Source organism: Oncorhynchus kisutch, linkage group LG6 (assembly GCF_002021735.2).
Source record: "Oncorhynchus kisutch isolate 150728-3 linkage group LG6, Okis_V2, whole genome shotgun sequence".
NCBI classification, from domain to species: Eukaryota; Metazoa; Chordata; class Actinopteri; order Salmoniformes; family Salmonidae; genus Oncorhynchus; species Oncorhynchus kisutch.
Window position 1 is genome coordinate 62,913,247 of NC_034179.2, and position 26,298 is coordinate 62,939,544.

The 26,298-nt window shown below is 44.5% G+C and overlaps 2 protein-coding genes across 5 annotated transcripts in view; both read right to left on the bottom strand.

The window, feature by feature from the left end:
* Positions 1-5,547, bottom strand: part of cpt1a2b (carnitine palmitoyltransferase 1A2b) — a 62,152-nt gene extending 56,605 nt beyond the window's left edge. Inside the window, exon 1 of one of the 2 annotated variants that reach the window (XM_020486221.2) lies at positions 5,387-5,547. The gene's annotated coding sequence lies outside the window, so the exon portion shown is untranslated. The remainder of the gene's footprint in view (positions 1-5,386) is intronic. The other variant, XM_020486220.2, reaches the window with a different exon arrangement.
* A 285-nt stretch (positions 5,548-5,832) lies between these two features.
* LOC109891877 (serine/threonine-protein kinase BRSK2-like) overlaps positions 5,833-26,298 on the bottom strand; it is a 38,040-nt gene continuing 17,574 nt past the window's right edge. Inside the window, exons 9-19 of one of the 3 annotated variants that reach the window (XM_031827136.1) lie at positions 23,217-23,248; positions 22,823-22,987; positions 21,827-21,924; positions 21,186-21,336; positions 18,580-18,640; positions 17,313-17,601; positions 15,053-15,101; positions 14,670-14,793; positions 13,515-13,725; positions 10,634-10,723; positions 5,833-10,267 (exon numbers count right to left, since the gene is read on the bottom strand). In XM_031827136.1, coding sequence (XP_031682996.1) covers positions 10,059-10,267; positions 10,634-10,723; positions 13,515-13,725; positions 14,670-14,793; positions 15,053-15,101; positions 17,313-17,601; positions 18,580-18,640; positions 21,186-21,336; positions 21,827-21,924; positions 22,823-22,987; positions 23,217-23,248 — 1,479 coding nt within the window. In that variant the 3' untranslated portion in view covers positions 5,833-10,058. Of the gene's footprint in view, positions 10,268-10,633; positions 10,724-13,514; positions 13,726-14,669; positions 14,794-15,052; positions 15,102-17,312; positions 17,602-18,579; positions 18,641-21,185; positions 21,349-21,826; positions 21,925-22,822; positions 22,988-23,216; positions 23,249-26,298 lie in introns of all 3 variants that reach the window. The other 2 variants (XM_031827135.1, XM_031827134.1) reach the window with 2 other exon arrangements.

The window sequence follows — 26,298 nt, forward strand, 5'->3', positions numbered from 1 at the left end:
AACTACAGCACCATCAACTATAGAAACAGGACCATACAGTTGCATAAAATATTGTACTGATGGTCTACCTCAGGGCTCTCCAACCCTGTTCCCAGAGATCTACTGTCCTCTAGGTTTCACTCCAACCCTGTTCCCAGAGATCTACTGTCCTCTAGGTTTCACTCCAACCCTGTTCCCAGAGATCTACTGTCCTCTAGGTTTTTCACTCCAACACTGTTTTTCACTCCAAGCTGAATCAGTTTAATTACAACTGGGGTTGGATTGAAAACCTACAGGAAGGTAGCTCTCCAGGAACAGGGTAGGAGAGCCCTGGTCTACATCTTCAAGTTCCAAGCCGGACCGGGGTACTGCAGACAATGTATTCAGAAAGCAGGATTCCCCATTATAGTCAATGAGAGTATGACAGTCATAGTGGTCAATATTCATGGATTTATTTTTTATTTAATAAAAAAAAAATGTCATACCAATACTTGCTTCTACTTCACCATATTCTTTTTTAAATCGCATACAGAAGAAGTTATAATGTTTATTTGCAGCCTGCAGTACCCTGTTGGCCTTCAACTTGGGCTACTCAATGAGAGAGGGCAGCACTGAGCTAGCCTGCAAAGTCACTTCCTGGAGTAGTAACATTTCCAAAAACTCCTCCACGAAGCAAGATGGTGACATGCTAAAACGACACTTTTCGATGTTCAAATGCGCCACTGAGACCTCACATAGGAAACAACAGGGCGACGTCAATTGAGTCCCCTGACAATAACAATCCACAGATGAGACGATCTGTCTGTGACATTTCAACCATAATATTAGCATCTATCCAATAGGGTTCGGGACGATACCAAGCATCTCGATACTTGTTAGGAAACAAAACACGAAGCGGATGTAACTTCATTAGGAAAACAGCCCTGATGTTGGAAACAAATACCATTATGTTGTCATCCACAGTCGCATGTATTTATTTTCCAAGCTTATAGAGCACACTATTTTACATGCAGCAGGTTTTTAAAGGAAGAAAAGAGTTTGGTCAGCTCCGTGATTACATTTTTGCCGTCTAAAATAATGTTGTGATGCTGGTAATGTCACAACCTTTAACGAAGAGAAAGAAAAAACATTGGCATGTTCAATCAAGTGCTCACTGATTGAATCAAGTTTTGGTGAACGGCAATGTGCCGCTGTTCAGTATTAGTCTATTATCCAATACTTTCAGATCTACATAAGGAACCTGGGTACATTAGGTCTACATGACTACCTGTCGGTTCAGTTCTAGTCTCGGTCATTCCTCACATGGTTGAACTGGAACATTTCCAAACGTCAAAGCTATAAGTGTAGCCGATACTGTAACTGTGCCGTGAAAAAAAAAATGCAGAGATGTGTGGGGGCACGCACACACACACACAACAAGGGGTAAAGTTCACTGGTACAGCTTGCCACTGTTGTGTGACGGTTCACATCATACCAACGTGACTGAACCGATTCCAGTTGTAATAGCTACACACTGACACACACACACACACACACACACACACACACGCACACACACACACACCCCTGCCATGTACACACTGACACACACAACATTGACCCAGGATGTGATGGTTGACCAGCCTCCAGTACCCCGTTGGCCTTCAACTTGGGCAACTCAATGAGAGAGGGCAGCACTGAGCTAGCTTGCAAAGTCACTTGCTAGAGTAGCTCAGAGCTAGAGTAGCTCAGAGCGAGAGAGCGAGAGAGAGAGAATATGTGTTGGAATGAGCCATGCATACTTCTCCCTTCACTCTGATGGGGCTTGCATCTCTCTCTTTCTCTTCCCATATGTCGCTCTCACAACCAGAGAGAAAGGGACAGTAAGAAGAGCGAGAGAAAGAGAGAGAGAGCGAGGAAGTAAGAAGATCGAGAGGAAGAGAGAGAGAGGAAGTAAGAAGAGCAAGAGCGAGAGAGATTGAGAGAGAGAGAGATTGAAAGAGATTGAAAGAGTGGGTGTTTAAACTACGTGACACAGTAAATTACAAAGAATCCATGCGCGCGCACACACACACACACACACACACACAAAATGTAGAGGTGTGCACACAGTCAGAAATACACAAAGAATGTGCAAGTGACACACACATACAGAGAATAACAACAATCGAGGTATTGTGACAATGAAGGAGAGGATTGTTGTTCAGAGTAAGAGTCTTCCATGCTCAGGGTAAAGGCAGCTGCCATGCCTCCCGCTCCTCTCCAAGTGAAAGACTCCCTCTCCTCTCTGCAAGTGAGACTACATGCCTGCCCTGCATCCACAAATCCTGAACAGGTTCAAACATTAATTTCTACAGCGTGCAAACAATCCAGATGAGTTACTGAGTTATTAGTCTACATTCGCAAAGTCACTGGGGATAGCTTCAGAGAACACTGGTTCAATACGTTGTGTATAGCCCTCCAGCTATAGCTCTCTAGGTGGGGTCTTAAAAGCTTTACATGAGAACAGCACTGAGTGAAACTATGGAAATACAACTATTGAGTAGGCTACGTTCCTCACAAGGTGGTGAAACAAGTTTCAAGTTGACAAATAACCTTTGCACTCAGTAACCTGCAAACGGGCGTCTTGGAAATGAAATAGTATGTGGTAAAGCAGGTTTGGCGTGATCATTGGGAGAAAGGAAAGAACTCGCTCTGGGAGTTCACTTGCACGTGAACGCGATGGTACAATTACGCAATGTTAACGAATTACAAAGCGAATAACAAAGCGCAGACTCTAAAACAGCGGGAACATGTAGTGCACGCACATTCAGTTGTTTATACCGCATGTTAATTGATAATCAATGAAATCAATTAACTAATTAACTGTCTGTGTGTGTAGATTTGTATTATACAGAATATAAAGGATAGGTCTACTTTCTCCACCTATATCTGATTGCAGTGACATGAATTGTGCACGACATGTAAGCCAAGGTAAGATTTATTTGACCATTTAGGGCTAAACAGTCACCCATCCACTTCCTGCCTGTGTGTAGGTCTATCAGCAAAGACATCTCGGTTACATTATGACGTTTCTACAGGAAAACTACAGGTCTACTTAGGCCCTAGCCTACTTGTAGCCAATAGTCTAATCGTATGCAACATTCCTACAAACTAGGGAATTATCATATGTTTTAGCCAACAACAAAAAAACTTGTTGCAAACAGTGGTGGAAAAAAACACTCAATTGTCAAACTTGAGCAAAAGTAAAGAACTCAAGTAAATGTAAAAGTCACCCAGTAAAATGCTACTTGAGTAAAAGTCTAAAAGTATTTGGTTTTAAATATACTTAAGTATCAAAAGTGTAATTGTTAAAATATACTTATACTATCAAAAGTATAAATCATTTCAAATTCCTTATATTAAGCAAATCAGATGGCATGAATGTAAAAATATATAAGCATTTTTTTTTACAGATAGCCAGGGGCACAGACATCATTTACAAACAAAGCATGTGTTTAGTGAGTCGGCCAGATCAGAGGCAGTAGGGATGATCAGGGATGTTCTCTTGATAAGTGCGTGAATTTGACCGTTTTCCTGTCCTGTTAAACACTCAACATGTAACGAGTGTTTTTGGGTGTCAGGGAAAATGTATGGAATAAAAAATACATGATTTTCTTCAGTAATGTAGAGTAAGAGTAAAAGTATTCAAAAATATAAATAGTAAAGTAAAGTACAGGTACACAAAAAAAATACTTTAGTACTTTAAAGTATTTTTTACTTAAGGAGCCATATATTACAGGCCCACTTAGACAAATGAAAAGTAGGCCTATAACAAAGCAATTAAAAGTTATGTTTTTACCTAACGACTCTATAAATTCTTTCACCTGGCTGTTAGAGGTCCAAAAACATGCAACACTCATGATGCACTGACAAAGTAGACTACTGTTCCATTGGGATAAAATATATTTTTTAATTACTGTATCGTATATTCATCAGAAACTGTTATGTTCCACGCAGGGTTGGATAGGTTACTTTCTAAATGTAATCCATCACAGTTACATGTCCAAAGTGGTAGCCAGTAATGGAACTTCTGAATGACCCAAACTCAGTAATGTAATCTGATTACATTCAGTTACTTTTAGATTTACTTTCCCCTTAAGAGGCATTAGAAGAAGACAAACATGTATGTTACCAATTGAACGACATCTATTGCAGGATAAATCAATGTTAAAGTTTGTTTTTATGGGTTGGTTATGTAGACTTCTTCTAACCCACCACTTTTTACTACATATACTAGTATGATTAAATGATAACTTCACATTAAAAACCAAGGTCTATCAGAATTCCAGTCATGCCGTGATCTTCAAGAGGAGGATTTGGGAATATGGAAGTATAGATGAGCAAAATTGCTTTACCTGAGAATAACCTCAAAACGAAGGACTTATTAGCCAGCCCTACTCTGTTGTTTACGATTTTGTTTTCATGGAGGACTGAAAAATAAATGCTGCCCTCATGGAATGGCATGCACTACTGAAAAGTGCTATTTACATGTGAACAATGAATGCCATTTGCTATAGGCCTATTATTTACCTTTTTGATGGTGACACTTTGATATCTTGATAATATGCAACAGTTTAAAAAGGCACAAATAGCTAAATGGGAGGCATTGTGATTCACATTGGGACGGCAGGTAGCCTAGTGGTTAAAGCTTTGCTGGATCGAATCCCCGAGCAGACAAGGTAAAAATCTGTCGTTCTGCCCCTGAACAAGGCAGTTAACCCACTGTTCTCCGGTAGGCCGTCATTGTAAATTAGAATTTGTTCTTAACTGACTTGCCTAGTTAAAATAAAGGTTCAAATATTTAAAAATGCGCCGTAGACTGCTGTCATCGTAGACTGCTGCCTCCAAGTGTTTATTCAAATTGGATAATCTTTGGATGACGATAGTTTGGCCTACACAGGTGGGCAGCGGCGCCTACTCTTTTCCAGCGATCCATCAAACACATTTGGTGTGTCATCATAATGGTCTCTGACTTGTGGTCAGGTGGCCCAAATGTAAACCTGGCCCAAATGTAAACCTTTTTTCAATGCTGATTTCAATGTCATTGAGAAAACAGAAGTGTCAAATATTCTTTTTCGCAACATCCTTTCTGAAATGAAAAGTAATCCCCGAAGTAATCATCAAGTTTTTCAAAAGTATATGTAATCCGATTACAATAGTTTTGCTGGTAACGGATTACAGTTACCCTTTTTGTGTAATCCCTTACATGTAATCCGTTACTCCCCAACCCTGGTTCCGCGTCCCTTGGAACGAATGGTGGGTTCATTCAATATCGCACATCCATCGCTCGCTACACACAAAAGTCAACACACTAACTAGCAGCAGTGCACTGAAAACCACGCCCAAGGAAAACCACAACGAGTAAACAATAATGTAATAGAAATACCTGTATTAGTCTTGAAATGTCTTGCCGTAAAAGCACCCCAAAGGAGTTATTCAAACACCGAATCTCTTCTTTTTTTGTTGTTACATCCAACCACTCCTTTCACTCTCAGTGAAAACAGACTGGAGTAGGTGGGCAGCGGCGCCAGAGAGCCACATACATGGATGACATCACTCTCACAACCCCGCCTCTTTTTTTGTGTGTCACATGGGACGCAGTGAACACCCTTTCCGAGCGCATTTACCGATAGAGTCAATACAGTAAATTATCAATCAATATTACACATCCAAAAAACAGACTCGGGATCTGTCGTGTCGCTACACAGTGTAGTCTACATTTGGCAATATATATATTTTTTTTAAATACTATTTTTGCTAAAGACAATGCAGATGTTGAGCACAATTTATGGTCAGTAATCCTAATTAATAGAAGAGTAGGAATTGAGGCAGTTTCTTAACTTCTGATGTAGTTTATTGTTCTTTATTTATCACAGGCAATAATAATAATCATAATAGTGCACTTTCATTTTTTATTTTTTATATAATACAGACATTTCTTATTTAATCCTCCTCATCATGTTGTTTTCCCCCAAATTTTTGTTTTGAATTTTTAAGAATTGTTTTGTTCTACTGTGTATGAAGTGGGGGGGGAATAACAGTTTTACAATCTTGGAATGATCAATAATGATGACAACAATAATCATATTGTGAGTACAGGGTGAATAAAGAATCAAGACATGGTTTCATACTGTATACAATGGACAGACACATGGGGAGGGGTGTGATTATATAAGGATGGGCTGGGGTTGAGGTATTTTCATCTGGATAAGAGGATGGGGGTTCAAGAAGAGATACAAAGAGATAATGAGGGTGTAGGAAGGGGGCAAGGAGGGGGTTGAGTTGGTTGGAGAGAGAGGGGGCCTTTTGTTGTAAGATTCACCCGCAATGGGGGTCAAACTTCTCCCCCGCATCCCATCATTTACTTTGAACGGTTATTTACACATAATGTCTAAGAAGGGTTTCGCTCTAGTTGTATCTCCAGACAGTTTTCCCCCTAGTTTCCCCTAGGCGGGGCGTCAAAGCTCTCACTAACAGCAACGTCCAGGCCCTTTGGCCTCGACAACGCCAATTGAAACCAATAGAAGCCAAACTCTTTTAGACGTGGAGCAACAGAAATAGGCAGGGAGAGGCCTACCCCACCTATACAAAAGGTAGGGATAACGCTGTCTCCCACTATCCCTCTCTGGTTTAAAGCACAGGGTAATGGAGAATGAAAGACTGTGGGGTCGTCTTGTGTCACATATCGCTCCCATTCACATATCGCTCCCATTCACATGACCCCTGACGTAGCATTAGAATGTGGCGGGGAGTAGGATGAGGGCTCGGAATAGGACACACAAACGGACAGGTCGGGCAAATATAACAGGCATGTACCTCCCTCCGTACGCATCATCTTAAGGCGCCAAAACTCATTCCTGGCTATGCAAACTCTTACAACTACTATTCTGTGCAGGACGGTGCTGGATTCATATGCCACCTATATTAATGCAGTAAAAAGACTAGCTCGAGACTAGCTCGGCCAGCATGGTTACACATCCGCCATGCTGGAAAGGACAATGTGAAAGGAAAATATCCAAGACAGCACAGTACGGTTCGAGTCGGCACGATATTAGGACAATGGGTACATGATTCCTGCCAAAAGGCCTTGAGTGAAGGGTGTGAGCTACAATGAGAGGTGAGCTACTAAAAGTCAGCAAGCCATAATCGTGTTCTTTGCTGTGTTGGAAGGGGAGCAAGACGAGCCCCAGGTCAGGAAATAGAGGAAGACTGCCTCCCACTCTTTTCGTATTTCATGGTAAATGGCCGTTTCACACCAGGGAAGTATCCAGTACAGCCGTAATAGACAGAGAGTACGCTAAGTAAAGAGTTACAAGAACCTACTGTTCTACGTCTCCTAGCTACAGAACCGCCCCTGTTTGCTGTACGAGGAGTTGTGTGCTATGGTAGCAGCGTGTTGACTCGGACTGATATGAAGTGTGATGATGGCTGATGGGGACGTGGAGTGCCGTGCCGCGGTGAGTCTCAGTTACTGTATCGTGGTCACAGCGGTCACGTGAGGCAGGGTGAGACTGATAATAGGGGCTTAATGGCGGTGGCATGAAACAACAAGGTGTCGACTGATGACGAGGGACTAGGGAGGGACTAGAACAAAACCTGCGCTTTCTTTTGGTGCTCTGTGCAAGGGGAAGGGGTACGTGGGGGGTCGTAATGAAGGAAGTGGGGGGCAGTGGCCAAGGGCGAAGGGATGGTAGGGGGAAACCACTATGTGTTTGGTGTCTTTTAGGACAGTGCGTTCCAATGTTAAGGTCCAGTTTTTAATTGTTGGGGTTTTTTTCTCTGAAAGAACAGGAGGGTTTCCGTTTTTGAAGGGTCTGTGCGTGTGTGTGCGAATACGGTTTGTGTTCTGCACGTGGGGTTGGGCCCTCAGTCGGTGTTTTTATGTGGCGTGTCCATATCTTTGTACTCTTAAGTAACAACATTCAGGCAGAATGTGACAGAGAAGGTATTGGAGATTACTACCCCCCCACCCTTTCCTGCTCTCCTCTGCTTTTTCAAGTTTCTATGCAATCATTTTTTATTTACTTCATGGAAGATTTTTTTTTTTTTTTTTGCCATCCCAGAAATTCCCAAAAGCATCAAATCTATCCTTGGCTCATTTCTTAAAATGTGTTTTGTTTTTGCTTTGTTTTGTTGCTTTAAAACTGGAAATGATCTTCATTATTACCAAACAAAGACAAATCAACAATAAAGACACAACATCAAAAAGGATCTGGAAGGATTTTTGCAGCATTGGTTTCTAAAACATTGAGGAATGATTGGACAAGAGGTTGTTTTCTGTCCTGCTCTGGAAACGCCGGTTCAATCTGGTTTCAACTGCAAGCAGCCATTTTTGTCCGTTTCAATGCTGTTCCAATATTCCAACAGAACTTTCCCCTCTATTCTTGTCAGCATCTTCCCTTTCCAATTTACAATATATAAATCAACAATTAAATACATAAATAAATATTAAATAAATATATGACGAATTAAATAAAATACTTTTACAATAGTGTTTTTTTTTCTTCATTTTTGACATTCACTTGGTTAGCGTTATCCTCCATTTTGTTGGCGGCAAACAACTCATTTGCGCTCAAATCACATAAACAAAAGGAAAAAGGAAACAAAAAACAAAATGGATTTCATTCTTTTTGTGTGTGGTCTGTTTCTTTCCTCTGCAGCAGTTTCAATGTCTTTCTCTCTGTCATCCTTAAGACAAAGTCTCTCTTTTTGTTTCTTGAAATGATCTTTTCCACCTCCCTCCCTCTTTCTGCTCTCTTAACAGAACAAATCCGTCTAGGTGTCTAGGGCCTTTTCAAAAGCCGCATCATTCAGTGCCCCATGTCGGCCATATTGGGAACGTAAGGGAGGGAGGTGTTGGTTGTTTTCTGTCGAAGACAATAATGGATGTGAAGGGCTGGGTCCAGTCCTCTCGGAATGAACACAACTAATGACGGTAACTTCCTGTGAACCACAACATCTTCATCTGAGCACCTCATTCTGAGGACCTGCTGAGGGTTCCATTCATAGTATTCGAATTACTTGAAGTCTCTCCGTGTTCCAGATGTCAGTCGTAGTGGTGGGGGGGGGGGGGTTTGAGACATTCTTCCATGCCTTGTCCGTTCTTTTTCTTCAACTTGGGTGATATCCGTTGAGATATCCGTTTGCTGAATCCTCACTTCAAGGCAAGATGGTTTTCATAAGTTTGTTTCAATTGTATTTTAGGACAATTGTGGTGTTTAGTTATGGAGATAAACAGGTATTTGTCTTTATTTTGTTCAAATGGCTGTATTGACGTCTTTGGAGCGACTTGGATGCAAAGATGCAATTGGACGCGTCACTCTGATTTTGATGCAGTCTTCCTCACCCTTATCTTCAATTGTACCATGTTTCTGTTCTGTTCTCGTAACTTATCGTCACTGAGAATCCGGTGAAAGGACCCAAACTGTCCGTTTCCCCGACCGCCACTAAATTGACCCGTAATATTTCACTCTCACTGACCCCCCCCCCCCCCCCCCCCCCCCAAAACGATGTTAGGTCAAACTTATAAGTGGATCCACGCCAACTAGAAAACGCTGTTATAATTATTATTTCTGGAATTCCACAAAGGTTTTCAGCTTATTGGTTGTAGACCGGATAACTTAAAAAAAAAATCTATTTATCCTTTAACCATTCGGGACCTGCCTTTCCCCGTATAAGTCTTCCTGATTATTTTACTGGCTCCATATTGTTGTTGACAGTTGCATGATGAGTTGTACTTCAAATGTACACTTAGACATTTTTCTGATCTTGGCTTCTCTTCTGAAGCAAGTCCATGAGTGACACTGCGTTTTCCTCTCGTCCTCTCTTTTCTTTCTTCTATCTTGGTGGCCAACTATCTGGTCGGGCCTGTTTCAGGTTGAAGCAGTGGTTTGTGATGATGATTGCTGGGTCAGGTGGTTCGGTAGATGTGACGGTGGTAGTGGTGATGGCGGTAGTGGTAGTCTGAGGGGGTTTTGTCTGTGTTGTTCTCTAATGTCATCCCTCTCTAACGGTCTGCCCTATCTTGTTCTGTTGATGTCTGTTTCCACAATGTTCCCTCAGGGCTGAGACTGTGTCCCGTTGGAGGAAAGGAGTCTGGTCTTGTCTTTGCCCGAGCCCTTCCTCTGAAGCACGCTCCCGCTGCCCCCTATCCCTGCGTCACCACGCTCACACTTCTCTCCCCGGTCCCCGCCTCCTTCCGAACGTCGGGAGTTTTGCCGGGTCGGGGTGCCGGGCGGACGCGAGGTCAGCTGCCCATTCTTCTCATCTGGGGAGAAAAAGAGTAAAAAAAAGATGAGTTTGATGAAGACATATATAAATAAATAGTGTGTCTGTGTGTGTGTGTCTGTGTGTGTGTGTCTGTCTGTGTGTGTATGTCTGTGTGTGTGTGTGTCTGTGTGTGTGTGTGTGTGTGTGTGTATGTCTGTGTGTGTGTCTCTGTGCGTGTGTGTCTGTCTGTGTGTGTATGTCTGTGTGTGTGTGTGTGTATGTCTGTGTGTGTGTGTGTCTGTGTGTGTGTGTCTGTGCGTGTGTGTCTGTCTGTGTGTGTATGTCTGTGTGTGTGTGTGTCTGTGTGTGTGTATGTCTGTGTGTGTGTCTGTGTGTGTGTGTGTGTGTGTGTGAGGGGACCAACCAGCCAGTGCCTGCACAGATGGCTGATCATGAGTACTAAGTAGCTGGGCTTGAATCGTTTCCACCACTCTCTTGAACCTGCGACTTGGACCTAAGGAGTCAGACAAATACTCGGTCAAGGTATACACTGCCCCGCATCAATATGGGGATGACTTTAAGATGAATTACCTACATGTATAATGAGTTCTGTTAACTGTCTCCTGACAGTTTTGTGGTATATGTCAGGGATATATTACAGGATACAATATAGGACAAAATCATGCCAAACATTGGTTACCAAACACCGACTACACATTTTTGCAAATGAAAGTCTCATAGACTAAATTAAACTGTAACTTCAAGCGAATCATAACTTCCACTTAAATCACATTTTCACTTGAAAATCCTACTCCCATTGACAATCAAATCCCAGGCAGACTAAATAACTTTTTTGCCCGCTTTGAGGACAATACAGTGCCACTGACACGGCCTGCAACGAAAACATGTGGCCTCTCCTTCACTGCAGCCGAGGTGAGTAAAACATTTAAACGTGTTAACCCTCGCAAGGCTGCAGGCCCAGACGGCATCCCCAGCCGCGCCCTCAGAGCATGCGCAGACCAGCTGGCTGGTGTGTTCACGGACATATTCAATCAATCCCTATACCAGTCTGCTGTTCCCACATGCTTCAAGAGGGCCACCATTGTTCCTGTTCCCAAGAAAGCTAAGGTAACTGAGCTAAACGACTACCGCCCCGTAGCACTCACTTCCGTCATCATGAAGTGCTTTGAGAGACTAGTCAAGGACCATATCACCTCCACCCTACCTGACACCCTAGACCCACTCCAATTTGCTTACCGCCCAAATAGGTCCACAGACGATGCAATCTCAACCACACTGCACACTGCCCTAACCCATCTGGACAAGAGGAATACCTATGTGAGAATGTTGATCGACTACAGCTCGGCATTCAACACCATAGTACCCTCCAAGCTCGTCATCAAGCTCGAGACCCTGGGTCTCGACCCCGCCCTGTGCAACTGGGTACTGGACTTCCTGACTGGCTGCCCCCAGGTGGTGAGGGTAGGCAACAACATCTCCACCCCGCTGATCCTCAACACTGGGGCCCCACAAGGGTGCGTTCTGAGCCCTCTCCTGTACTCCCTGTTCACCCACGACTGCGTGGTCACGCACGCCTCCAACTCAATCATCAAGTTTGCGGACGACACAACAGTGGTAGGCTTGATTACCAACAACGACGAGACGGCCTACAGGGAGGAGGTGAGGGCCCTCGGAGTGTGGTGTCAGGAAAATAACCTCACACTCAACGTCAACAAAACTAAGGAGATGATTGTGGACTTCAGGAAACAGCAGAGGGAACACCCCCCTATCCACATCGATGGAACAGTAGTGGAGAGGGTAGTAAGTTTTAAGTTCCTCGGCATACACATCACAGACAAACTGAATTGGTCCACTCACACAGACAGCATCGTGAAGAAGGCGCAGTAGCGCCTCTTCAACCTCAGGAGGCTGAAGAAATTCGGCTTGTCACCAAAAGCACTCACAAACTTCTACAGATGCACAATCGAGAGCATCCTGGCGGGATGTATCACCGCCTGGTATGGCAACTGCTCCGCCCACAACCGTAAGGCTCTCCAGAGGGTAGTGAGGTCTGCACAACGCATCACCGGGGGAAAACTACCTGCCCTCCAGGACACCTACACCACCCGATGTTACAGGAAGGCCATAAAGATCATCAAGGACAACAACCACCCGAGCCACTGCCTGTTCACCCCGCATCAAAGCTGGGACCGAGAGACTGAAAAACAGCTTCTATCTCAAGGCCATCAGACTGTTAAACAGCCACCACTAACATTGAGTGGCTGCTGCCAACACACTGACTCAACTCCAGGCACTTTAATAATGGGAATTGATGGGAAACGATGTAAAATATATCACTAGCCACTTTAAACAATGCTACCTAATATAATGTTTACATACCCTACATTATTCATCTCATATGTATACGTATATACTGTACTCTATATCATCTACTGCATCCTTATGTAATACATGTCACGCCTTGGTCTTAGTATTTTGTGTTTTCTTTAATTATTTGTTCAGGCCAGGGTGTGACATGGGTTTGTGTGTTGTGTTTCGTATTGGGGCTTGTAGTATTTGGGATCGCGGCTGATTAGGGGTGTTGTATAGGCTTGGCTGCCTGAGGCGGTTCTCAATCAGGTGCTTGCCTCTGATTGGGAACCGTATTTAGGTAGCCTGAGTTCGCTTTGTCTTTCGTGGGTGATTGTTCCTGTCTCTGTGTAGTTTCACCAGATAGGCTGTAATTAGGTTTCACGTTCCGTTTGTTGTTTTTGTATTTATTAGTTATTTCATGTATCGTCACCATTTCCTCATTAAAGATCATGATTAACCACCACGCTGCATTTCGGTCCGACTCTCTTTCGACAAACGAAGAACGCCGTTACAATACATGTATCACTAGCCACTTTAACTATGCCACTTTGTTTACATACTCATCTCATATGTATATACTGTACTCGATACCATCTACTGTATCTTGCCTAAGCTGCTCTGTACCATCACTCATTCATATATCTTTATGTACATATTCTTTATCCCCTTACACTGTGTATAAGACAGTAGTTTTTTTGGGAATTGTTAGTTAGATTACTTGTTGGATTATTACTGCATTGTCGGAACTAGAAGCACAAGCATTTCGCTACACTCGCATTAACATCTGCTAACCATGTGTATGTGACAAATAAAATTTGATTTGATTTGATTTGAATCAATGCATAACTAAGTGGCAATTTGCCTTAAGTGGGTAGCAAGAACGCTTTTAAAAAAAGTCTTACTGTAACACAAACAAGTCTGGGAGCCACTACCTGATATGAGAGTGAACGTCACGCTGTAGATGCCAGTTTCCCTCTTTCCTTCCCTCTCGGCACGCTCCCTCTCTCTCTCCCTCTCTCCCTCAGAGAAGGCGATGTCCACCTGGAACTTAACAGGCTTCTGGAAGACGGAGGGGCCACCAGAGGACTTATACTCAGCTCTGAAGCTGGTCTGAGAGATGACGCTGTGACTCAGAGACGGGATCTGAACAGATGCAATGCAACAACACAGCATTGAAAACAAGAGGTGGAAACCGCTTTACACGGCTTACAAGACTTTCCATCTATTGTTTATGTGTTCATGTTTTATGGAGGTGTTTCTTTGTTTCATGGCTGTGCAGGCCTTAGGCGAAGGTACAGAGTTAAAGAGAAGGAGTTAGAGAGAGGATAGATAAAGAGAGAGAGAGAGAGAGAGGATAGATAAAGAGAGAGAGAGAGAGAGAGGATAGATAAAGAGAGAGAGAGAGAGAGGATAGATAGAGAGAGAGGATAGATAAAGAGAGAGGATAGATCAAGAGAGACAGGATAGATAGAGAGAGAGAGAGAGGATAGATAAAGAGAGAGGATAGATACAGAGAGAGAGGATAGACAGAGAGGATAGATAAAGAGAGAGGATAGATACAGAGAGAGAGGATAGATACAGAGAGAGAGGATAGATAAAGAGAGAGGATAGATAAAGAGAGAGGATAGATAAAGAGAGAGGATAGATCAAGAGAGACAGGATAGATAGAGAGAGAGAGGGGATAGATAAAGAGAGAGAGGATAGATACAGAGAGAGAGGATAGATACAGAGAGACAGGATAGATAAAGAGAGAGGGGATAGATAAAGAGAGAGGATAGAGAGAGAGAGAGAGGATAGATAAAGAGAGAGAGAGGACAGATAAAGAGAGAGGATAGATAGAGAGAGAGAGAGAGGATAGATAAAGAGAGAGAGAGGACAGATAAAGAGAGAGAGAGGATAGATAAAGAGAGAGAGAGAGGGGATAGATAGAGAGATTATAGAGAGAGAGAGAGAGGATAGATAAAGAGAGAGAGAGAGAGAGGAAGAGAGAGAGAGAGAGAGAGGATAGATAGAGAGAGAAAGAGAGTTGTCCGAGAGAGATAGAGAGAAAGAATGAATGAGGATAGAGGACAGACAGAGATACTCACAGACAAGAAGGCGTGGACTATATCAGCTTTGATGGAACTAAGCGGTTTGTCTCTAATGACAACAAATATCTGTTCCTCCTTTTCCAGGCTGATGAAGTTCCCAAACCACGACTTCTTGGCCAGCCTGCCATTCAGAAGCATTTTTTAAGTCACATATTCATATTTCAGCCATGTCAAATAGAGGTGCTTATAACAATTTATGAACACTTATCAGCATGTGGAATGACTTATTCAAGGAAGTTGATATAAAGTGTTCCCGAAACATGCGGCATCGAAACGTGTTACAGGCTAGCAGATACGATAGCATTTCACATGACAGGCAGGACAGTCATGCCGATGGATATAGATAGACTAACTGTGTGTGTCTAGGATTATCTACTTACTCTGGGCTTGATTCTGGAGTTAGACTGGACATGTCCTCTGGTGTTGGAACTACAGGAGAGCAAAAGGAGAGAGATGGGGAGAGGGGGCGGAGGAGGAGAGGAGATGAGAGAGAGAGAGTGAGAGAGAGAGAGAGAGAGAGAGAGAGAGAGAGAGAGAGAGAAAGAAGAGTCAGAGGGAGAGAGAGAGAGAGAGAGAGAGAGAGAAAGAAGAGTCAGAGGGAGAGAGAGAGAGAGAGAGAGAGAGAGAGAGAGAGAGAGAGAGAGAGAGAGAGAAAGAAGAGTCAGAGAGAGAGAGAGAGAGAGAGGGGCGGAGGAGGAGAGGAGATGGGGGGGAGAGGGAGAGAGAGAGAGAGAGAGAGAGAAAGAAGAGTCAGAGGGAGAGAGATGGTGAGTTATATATCGAGGGGAAAAAGAAAAAGAAGGAGAAAGCGAGAGAGGGTGAGGAGGGAGGGAGTAGAGCGGAGAGAAGTAGAACTTGATGACGTCACTTGACGAGGTTCAGTTTCATTGATTTAATGACCAATCTGTCTAATAAATTTGAGCACCGTATAGTACAGTACGGTCCTTCTGCAATGGTAGAAGAGACTGTGGCTACTTTGAGAACAGAATATGCACATACTGGTCACTTTAATATTCTTTGCATACTGTTTTCCCCAAATCCTCTGTATATACTGTATTCTAGTCATGGCTCATTCTATGCTGTGCCTTCAGACAGTATTCATACCCCTTGACTTTTTCCACATTTTGTTGTGTTACAGCCTGAATTTAAAATGGATTATATTGGGGAGTTTTTCACTGGCCTACACACAATACCCCATATTGTCAAAGTGGAATTATGTTTTTAGACATTTTTGCAAATTAATTTAAAAAATGTAAAGCTGAAATGTCTCGACTCGATAAGTAATCAACCCCTTTGTTATGGCAAGCCTAAATAAGTTCAGGTGTAAAAATGTAAAAAGTGAGCAAAAACTCACATAATAAGTTGCATGGACTCACTCTGTGTGCAGAAATAGTGTTTAACATGATTTTTGAATGACTACTTCATCTCTGTACCTCACACATACAATTATCTGTAAGGTCCCACAGTCGGGCAGTGAATTTCAAACACAGATTCAACTACAAAGAGCAGGGAGGTTTTCCAATGTCTCGCAAAGAAGGGCACCTATTGGTAGATGTTTTTTTTTTTAAAGCAGACATTGAATATCCCTTTGGGCATGGTAAAGTTATTAATTACACTTTGGGTGGTGTATCAATACACCGATTGAATGTAAAGATACAGGCATCCTTCCTAACTCAATTGCCGGATATGAAGGAAATCGCTTAGGGGATTTCACCATGAGGCCAATGGTGACTTTAAAAACAGTTACAGAGTTTAATGGCTGTGATAGGAGACAACTGCGGATGGACCAACAACGTTGTCATTACTCCACAATACTAGCCTGTACAGAATAAAAATATTCCAAAACATGTATCCTGTTCGCAACAAGGAACTAAAGTAATACTGCAAAAATTGTGGTAAAGCAATTCATTTTTCATCCTGAATACAAAGTGTTGTTTGGGTCAAATCCAATAAAACATATTACTGAGTACCACTCTCCATATTTTCAAGCATAGTGGTGGCTGCATCATGTTATGGGTATGCTTGTAATCGTTAAGGACTGGAGAGTTTTTCAGGATTAAAAAAAAGAAACGGAATGGAGTGAAGCACAGGCAAAACCCTAGAGGAAAACCTGGTTCAGTCTGCTTTTCACCAGACACTGGGGAATTAATTCACCTTTCAGAAGGACAATAATTTGAAACACAAGTCGCTTACCAAGAAGACAGTGAATGTTCTTGAGTGGGCGGGTTATAGTTTTGACTTAAATCTGATTGAAATTCTATGGCAAGACCTGAAAATGGTTGTCTAGCAATGATCAACAATTAATTAGAAAGAACTTAAAGAATTTAGAAAATAATGATTTACAAAAATGTCTAAAAACATGTATTCACTTTGTCATTATGTGTTATTATTGGTAGATGGGTGCACAAATAAATATATTTAATCCATTTTGAATTCAGGCCTTAACATAACAAAATGTAAGTCAAGGGGTATGAACACTTTCTGAAGACACTGTAACTGCTACTGTACACACCTTTCCTATTCATATACTGTCCATACGGTCTATACACACATATATATTTATATTCCGGACTCTTGTTAACATTGCTCATTCTGAAATGTCTTAAATTCTTTCTTACACACACTCCCCCTCTCTCTCACCCTGCAGTTTGCGTCGGTGGAAGCGTGGCGAACCCAGCAGGTTGTTCTTGAAGGAGTTGAGGCGTGTCCTCCAGTGGGCGGAGCTACTGGCGGCCATCCCCCCGCTGCCTCCGGGGCTGGAGGGTGGAGTTAGGGAGAGGGATCCGCCCCCGCCCACACCCCCGCCGCCTCCCTCCGCCCGCGAGGAGGAGGAGGAAGAGGAGGAGGAGGGAGGGGTGGGCGGGGGGTGCTGGGGGTGGTGGACGGGGGTGCCCAGGGGGGTGGGGAGTGGAGACCCCTGAGGGGTGACCTGTGGCACAGGGGCAGAGTTAGGATAGACGTTCTTAGTGACCGACTTAAAGACGGAGGGGGCGGGGAAAAAGAAGAAGCGAGGGATGGGGGAGAGGATGGGGGAGGGGGACGCAGAGGGGGGAGCTTGGAGAGGTAGTGACTTCATGGACTGGAGGTGAGTGCGATCGGAGAGCCCTTTGGAGGGCAGGGTCTGGGTTTTGGGGTCGGGCACAGTCATCCGTTGTGATGGCCGGGGAGTGGTGGCACTTCCTGGTTTGGGGTCTTTGGAGTGGGTGGTGGAGGCGGAGGTGACTTCTGATTGGCTGAAAGTGAAAACTGGGCTCTGATGGGTGGGAAGAGAAAGGACGGAGGGACGGAGAGGAGGGAAGGAAAGATGAAGAGAGCAATGGTCATGAGTTATGATTTATGAATATGCTGTAGTCTGATTGTACTTATATTTCTAATTGTAGAGATGCATATTCTGTTATTTCACTTATTATGTTAATTCAATAGGGTCCATTTTGAATAAAGGTCCAGAGACCCTTTCAATTTGAGGGCTAATATGTGATCATATCGGTCTGTGTCTCTTGTGTGCTTCTAGGCCCTTACTATTGGTGTGCGTGTGTGCGTGCGTGTATGTGATGGTATCTATGGTGTGGGTAATGGCTCAGAATGGGACAGTAATGAGGGTGATGGACAGTCGGGACAAATGACAGTCTCAGAAGAACATTTACAGTTACAGGAACACTTCAGTTCATTACAGAGAAACACAATCATATCACAGTAGCTGTGCAGTAGCACATTTCACCGCGAACAAAGGTAGGTAGTCTCATCTGCATGTGAGTTCGGCATATCAAAGATATACTTATGTACAGAAAAATACTGATATTACAGGTATGGTATTTTATCAATTCTACAGTAGAACCACCTCTATAATAATCATCAGGTGGTGTAAATGTGTGTCTTTTTGTAAAAGAGTTGGCCAAGCGTGACTTACCCTGGGACTGCTGAGAGGACTTGACGAGAGCCCTGTTGAAGCACCACTGACTGAACGAGACCTGGAGGACAAAAATACCAGTATCAGACAATACCGGTACAGTAACACATAGCACGGCCCCCCTTATGGGAAAAACCACATGGATGTCACGTGATCACATGTGATCTGGCCATAGAGAGGCTTTTATTCTCTATTTTGGTTAGGCCAGGGTGTGATTAGGGTGGGCATTCTATGTTCCTTTTTCTATGTTTTTGTATTTCTTTGTTTTTGGCCGGGTATGGTTCTCAATCAGGGACAGCTGTCTATCGTTGTCTCTGATTGAAAACCATACTTAGGTAGCTCTTGCCCACATGGGTTTTGTGGGTAGTTGCTTTCTGTTTTGTACCTGACGGAGCTGTTTCGGTTGTTCTTTTTTGTTACTTTGTATTTAGTGTTCAGTTCTATTTAATAAATGACGAACACGTACCTCACTGCACTTTGTTCCTCACCTTCTTCCACCAACGGCCGGTACAGATCTCATGTCAAGTTCATTTGATAACATGTGACTACATGTAAAAGCAACACGTGATCGCATGGAGCGCCAAACCGATTTTCATCCGAAAGTTGTTGTTTTTTTTACGTGTGAAAGTGCAAATTCCGCATGTGAGGTGAAAACATGTTATTCTCCTCACATGTGAAAAGGTGGTGTCAACACGTGAAGTCAACGTCGAACACGTGAACGACTGACCTCATGTGTCTCTTATTTCTTCCATAGAAAGATGTCAGCTGAATTTCAGCTTCACATTTTTTGTTGTTAAAGGGAAGCAATGAAATGGTATGGGGGTTTTTAAGGTCAACAATATTTGACAAACATCACTTAGTACGGACTTATCAATACATCCCCAGATTGGATTTGAACTCACAACCTTTGGATTTGGGGTACAGCTGTTCTTGCTGCTGCGTCACAAAGTGTGTAGCATTCTAAGAAGTCACGTACACATTCATTACCTACCTATAATACATCTCTGCACACAGGAAAAATAGTGCCATCTGCACTGCTATCTTAGCTACGGAGGACCGAGCTCGCACCCAATTCTCATCGACGGGGCCGGGGTGGAGCAGGTTGAGAGCTTCAAGTTCCTTGGTGTCCACATCACTAACATGGTCCAAGCACACCAAGACAGTTTTGAAGAGGGCACGACAAAACCTATTTCCCTTTAGGAGTCTGAAAAGATTTGGCATGGGTCCTCAGATCCTCAAAAGAGTTCTACAGCTGCACCATCGAGAGCATCCTGACGGGTTGCATCACTGCCTGGTATGGCAAATGCTCAGCCTCCGACCGCAAGGCACTACAGAGGGTAGTGCGAACTGCCCAGTACATCACTGGGGCCAAACTCCCTGCCATCAAGGACCTCTATACCAGGCGGTGTCAGAGGAAGGCCCTTAAAATTGTCAAAGACTCCAGCCACCCTAGTCATAGACTGTTCTCTCTGGTACCACACGGCAAGCGGTACCGGAGCGCCAAGTGGTCCCAGAGCGCCAAGTCTAGGTCCAAGAGGCTTCTAAACAGCTTCTATCCCCAAGCCATAAGACTCCTGAACATCTAATCAAATGGCTACCCAGACTATTTGGATTGACCCCCCCCCCCCCCACCCCCTTCTTTTACGCTGCTACTAATCTCTGTTATTACCTATGCATAGTCACTTTAATAACTCTACCTAAATGTACGTATTAGCTCAATTACCTGGACTAACCGGTGCCCCCTGTATATAGTCTCGCTATTGTTATTTTACTGCTGCTCTTTAATTATTTGTTACTTTTATTATTATTTGGGGGGAATTTTTCTTAAAACTGCATTGTTGGTTAAGGACTTGCAAGTAAGCATTTCACTGTAAGGTCTACACCTGTTGAATTCAGCGCATGTGACAAATACAATTTGATTTGATTTATCAGTTTATCTGACTATTCTCTCATCATTGATTTTATTTATTTATTTCAGTAATTTGAGGGTTTTCTGTATAGTTGTCTACTGTAGGTGCGACATATTATTCTGTTTTAAGGTTACTCCTGAATATAAATATTATAGTTTTTCTTGAGTACAAAGCTGAGATTTACTTTGAAGTCCAGTGTTGGAATACAGGTGAAATCAGTCATTGATACAGACATGGGGGAGTAGCAGGAAGATAGTAATGCTATGAACCAAGAGGTTGTGAGTTCAAATCCCAGGTGAGGACCTAATGAATAATAATTACTGTATAAATAAACATACACAATGTAATCAAGTGTGTCAAATATCTAAGTGGAAAACACTGCAGCAATTTTGTCACATTCCGGGGACATCCTGTCCTGATTGCAGGGCATCATGTGAAATATCATCACATGTGAAGTGTTACAAAACCCCATGATTTCACATGATTTCACATGACTTCACATGTGCAATAGAATTTTGCACGTGCAAAACATGTGGAACTTTCACAAGTGAAGTCATCAGACAACACTAGTACAACAACACAAAGCACGAGTGTGTGTGTGTGTGCCTGTGTGTATGTATGTGTGTGTGAGTGCATTTGTGTGTGTGCATATTCGGTGTGCGTGTGTGTTTATGTGTGTATATATCTATGTCTAACCTCTGGCTGTGTGCGGAGGTGTCCAGCGCCCTGCGCGTGGGTGTTGGGGAGCCCTGCTCCGTCACACTCAGCACCTCCAGGCTCTTCCTCTCCGGCCGGCACCGGCCATGACGGGTCAGCATGGGAGAGTCCACCCGCTTCCTAGGGGGATCTGCTGGGAGACCTTAGAAAGGTTAGAATCCAGGTCTCAGAGGTACACAGAAAGGTTAAAGCACCTCTAACCTACGTTATTTAAAGCACTGGTGCATCAAAACACAAATATGTCGGGAGGTTTTGACATGCTGACGTGTCGGACAAAGAAACCGCAGACCTACATGAACTTGTTGTAAAGTTTTGTCCACGGGACTTTTATTTAGAAGTTTCATTGCAGGACTTTTATTTTGAAACAGACTCGCCAGATGTTGCTTACTGTCGCTAGCTTCACAGATACCTATCAGTAAGTCAGGGTTGGCTAGAAATAGAATGTTCCAAATTATTTCTGAGAATGTTATGTTAGAATAGAATATGAATCGAATGTCTCTGGGAGAGATCAGTGTCCAATAAGTGTCGGTTAGGTTGTTGATTCTTTCTAATATATGTTGTCTAATGTTGTCTAAAGGTTTTCTTTCCAACCTATGCTGTCTAAAGGTTTTCTTTCTAACCTATATCGTTCCTGGGCGGCAGGTCTTCATCCTCACAGCTGGGGTAACGCTCTTTCCTGTCCAAGAGGAGGTAGTAGATCATCTTCTCCTGGTTGTCTCTGAGAAAACGAGAGAGAGAGAGAGAGAGAGAGAGAGAGTGAGTGAAAGAGAGAGAGTGAGAGAGAGAATGAGAGAGAGAGAGATAGTAAGAGACATTCAGGGATTGATAAAGATGGCTAAATCAGAACTAGAGCATAATGTGAATGTGAGAGTTGGCGGGACAACAGTAGAAGGAGAAAGAGCCATTGTTTATATCTGTGGTCGTGTTAATGCTTTGCCAGAGTGATGTAACATTTGACATGCCAAAAAAGCAGATTGGTCAGTCAATAGAGAGAGATTGTCTCTTTTTGCTGGAATATCGCAATCAGTTCCCCTATCCCAATGTTTTTATTTATTTTACCTTTATTCAAACTAGGCAAATTCTTATTTTCAATGACGGCCTAGGAACAGTGGGTTAACTGCCTGTTCAGGGGCAGAATGACAGATTTGTACCATGTCAGCTCGGGGGTTTGAACTTGCAACCTTCCAGTTACTAGTACAACGCTCTAACCACTAGGCAACCCTGCTGCCCCAATACTCCACAAAGTCCTATTTCCTGGGTTGGATTACCTTTACTTCTCCAGAGAGAGACAGAGAGAAAAATACTAGGATAGAGAAAGGCAGGAAAACACTAGTTGAGAGAAGGGGAGCGAGAGAGATATAGAGAGAGGCTAGTAAGGAAGAGCAGAGTGAGAGAAACAGAGATAGAGAATGTTGAATGGAATTGACAGAGAGAGAGATAGAGAGCGAAAGAGAGCGAGAGCGAGAGGAAGAGAGAGCGAGAGAGAGAGATCAATAGTTCATTTCCACAGCAACCAGTGAACGGTGACACTACAGGGGCCACATCAAGGGACACTCACACTGGAGGTCCCGGGTCAGCTTTCCCCGGTCTCTAAAAGCAGCCCAGATAGTACTCACTCCTCACACTGCAGGTCCTGGGTCAGTTTCCCCCGGTCTCTGAAGCAGCCCAGCGAGTGCATGCTGTCCAGCACATCAGGGTCCAGCTCGGTCAGCGACACGATCCTCTTCACACACACACGCCTGGGAGGTGGCTGCTCCGGGCACGGCTCGTTACGACCACCGCTGGCAGGGGAGAGATACGGAAAGGGGGAAAAGGCGAGAGATAGAGAGAAAGACAGTTGGCGGGGAGAGAGTTCGGATGAGTAGAGAGTTCCGTGAAAACGGCCACATACACGAGCAACATGTAGAACTATTCAACGGACTGTCTTGGTTTTAGTCTTCTGTTCGGAGAGAAGAAGACAATGATTAAGTTGTGAGAGAAAACAGAGTACAAAGGGGTGAGTGTACTTACAGATACCAGGAGTGCTTTTGTATGGCTTCTAGCTGTAAAAGAACACAGACGCAGCCAGTTAGTTACCCACACAGTACTCCTACTACGTCTAGTCAGTACCGTGAGTCTCTCTCCTCCCCTCTCCTACTACGTCTAGTCAGTACCGTGAGTCTCTCTCCTCCCCTCTCCTACTACGTCTAGTCAGTACCGTGAGTCTCTGTCTACCCCTCTCCCACTACGTCTAGTCAGTACCGTGAGTCTCTCTCCTCCCCTCTCCTACTACGTCTAGTCAGTACCGTCAGTCTCTGTCTACCCCTCTCCTACTATGTCTAGTCAGTACCTGTGAGTCTCTCTCCTCCCCTCTCCTACTACGTCTAGTCAGTACTGTGAGTCTCTGTCTACCCCTCTCCTACTACGTCCAGTCAGTACCGTGAGTCTCTCTCCTCCCCTCTCCTACTACGTCTAGTCAGTACCGTGAGTCTCTCTCCTCCCCTCTCCTACTATGTCTAGTCAGTACCGTGAGTCTCTCTCCTCCCCTCTCCTACTACGTCTAGTCAGTACCGTGAGTCTCTGTCTACCCCTCTCCTACTACGTCTAGTCAGTACCGTGAGTCTCTCTCCTCCCCTCTCCTACTACGTCTAGTCAGTACCGTGAGTCTCTCTCCTCCCCTCTCCTACTATGTCTAGTCAGTACCGTGAGTCTCTCTCCTCCCCTCTCCTACTACGTCTAGTCAGTACCGTGAGTCTCTGTCTACCCCTCTCCTACTACGTCTAGTCAGTACCGTGAGTCTCTGTCTACCCCTCTCCTACTACGTCTAGTCAGTACCGTGAGTCTCTGTCTACCCCTCTCCCACTACGTCTAGTCAGTACCGTGAGTCTATGTCTACCCCTCTCCTACTACGCCTAGTCAGTACCGTGAGTCTCTCTCCTTCCCTCTCCTACTACGTCTAGTCAGTACCGTGAGTCTCTGTCTACCCCTCTCCTACTACGTCTAGTCCGTACCGTGAGTCTCTGTCTACCCCTCTCCTACTACGTCTAGTCAGTACCGTGAGTCTCTGTCTACCCCTCTCCTACTACGTCTAGTCAGTACCGTGAGTCTCTCTCCTCCCCTCTCCTACTACGTCTAGTCAGTACCGTGAGTCTCTGTCTACCCCTCTCCTACTACATCTAGTCAGTACCGTGAGTCTCTGTCTACCCCTCTCCTACTACGTCTAGTCAGTACCGTGAGTCTCTCTCCTCCCCTCTCCTACTACGTCTAGTCAGTACCATGAGTCTCTGTCTACCCCTCTCCTTCTACGTCTAGTCAGTACCGTGAGTCTCTGTCTACCCCTCTCCTACTAAGTCTAGTCCATACCGTGAGTCTCTGTCTACCCCTCTCCTACTATGTCTAGTCAGTACCGTGAGTCTCTGTCTACCCCTCTCCTACTACGTCTAGTCAGTACCGTGAATCTCTCTCCTCCCCTCTCCTACTACGTCTAGTCAGTACCGTGAGTCTCTGTCTACCCCTCTCCTACTACGTCTAGTCAGTACCGTGAGTCTCTGTCTACCCCTCTCCTACTACGTCTAGTCAGTACCGTGAGTCTCTGTCTAGCCCTCTCCTACTACGTCTAGTCAGTACCGTGAGTCTCTGTCTACCCCTCTCCTACTACGTCTAGTCAGTACCGTGAGTCTCTCACCTCCCCTCTCCTACTACATCTAGTCAGTACCGTGAGTCTCTGTCTACCCCTCTCCTACTACGTCTAGTCAGTACTGTGAGTCTCTCTCCTCCCCTCTCCTACTACATCTAGTCAGTACCGTGAGTCTCTGTCTACCCCTCTCCTACTACGTCTAGTCAGTACCGTGAGTCTCTGTCTACCCCTCTCCTACTACGTCTAGTCAGTACCGTGAGTCTCTGTCTACCCCTCTCCTACTACGTCTAGTCAGTACCGTGAGTCTCTGTCTACCCCTCTCCTACTACGTCTAGTCAGTACCGTGAGTCTCTGTCTACCCCTCTCCTACTACGTCTAGTCAGTACCGTGAGTCTCTCTCCTCCCCTCTCCTACTACGTCTAGTCAGTACCATGAGTCTCTCTCCTCCCCTCTCCTACTACATCTAGTCAGTACCGTGAGTCTCTGTCTACCCCTCTCCTACTACGTCTAGTCAGTACCGTGAGTCTCTGTCTACCCCTCTCCTACTACGTCTAGTCAGTACCGTGAGTCTCTCTCCTCCCCTCTCCTACTACATCTAGTCAGTACCGTGAGTCTCTGTCTACCCCTCTCCTACTACGTCTAGTCAGTACTGTGAGTCTCTGTCTACCCCTCTCCTACTACGTCTAGTCAGTACCGTGAGTCTCTGTCTACCCCTCTCCTACTACGTCTAGTCAGTACCGTGAGTCTCTGTCTACCCCTCTCCTACTACGTCTAGTCAGTACCGTGAGTCTGTCTACCCCTCTCCTACTACATCTAGTCAGTACCGTGAGTCTCTGTCTACCCCTCTCCTACTACGTCTAGTCAGTACCGTGAGACTCTGTCTACCCCTCTCCTACTACGTCTAGTCAGTACCGTGAGTCTCTGTCTACCCCTCTCCTACTACGTCTAGTCAGTACCGTGAGTCTCTGTCTACCCCTCTCCTACTACGTCTAGTCAGTACCGTGAGTCTCTGTCTACCCCTCTCCTACTACGTCTAGTCAGTACCGTGAGTCTCTGTCTAGCCCTCTCCTACTACGTCTAGTCAGTACCGTGAGTCTCTGTCTACCCCTCTCCTACTACAACTAGTCAGTACCGTGAGTCTCTGTCTACCCCTCTCCTACTACGTCTAGTCAGTACCGTGAGTCTCTCTCCTCCCCTCTCCTACTACGTCTAGTCAGTACCGTGAGTCTCTGTCTACCCCTCTCCTACTACGTCTAGTCAGTAACGTGAGTCTCTGTCTACCCCTCTCCTACTACGTCTAGTCAGTACCGTGTGTCTCTGTCTACCCCTCTCCTACTACGTCTACTCAGTACCGTGAGTCTCTGTCTACCCCTCTCCTACTACGTCTAGTCAGTACCGTGAGTCTCTGTCTACCCCTCTCCTACTACATCTAGTCAGTACCGTGAGTCTCTGTCTACCCCTCTCCTACTACGTCTA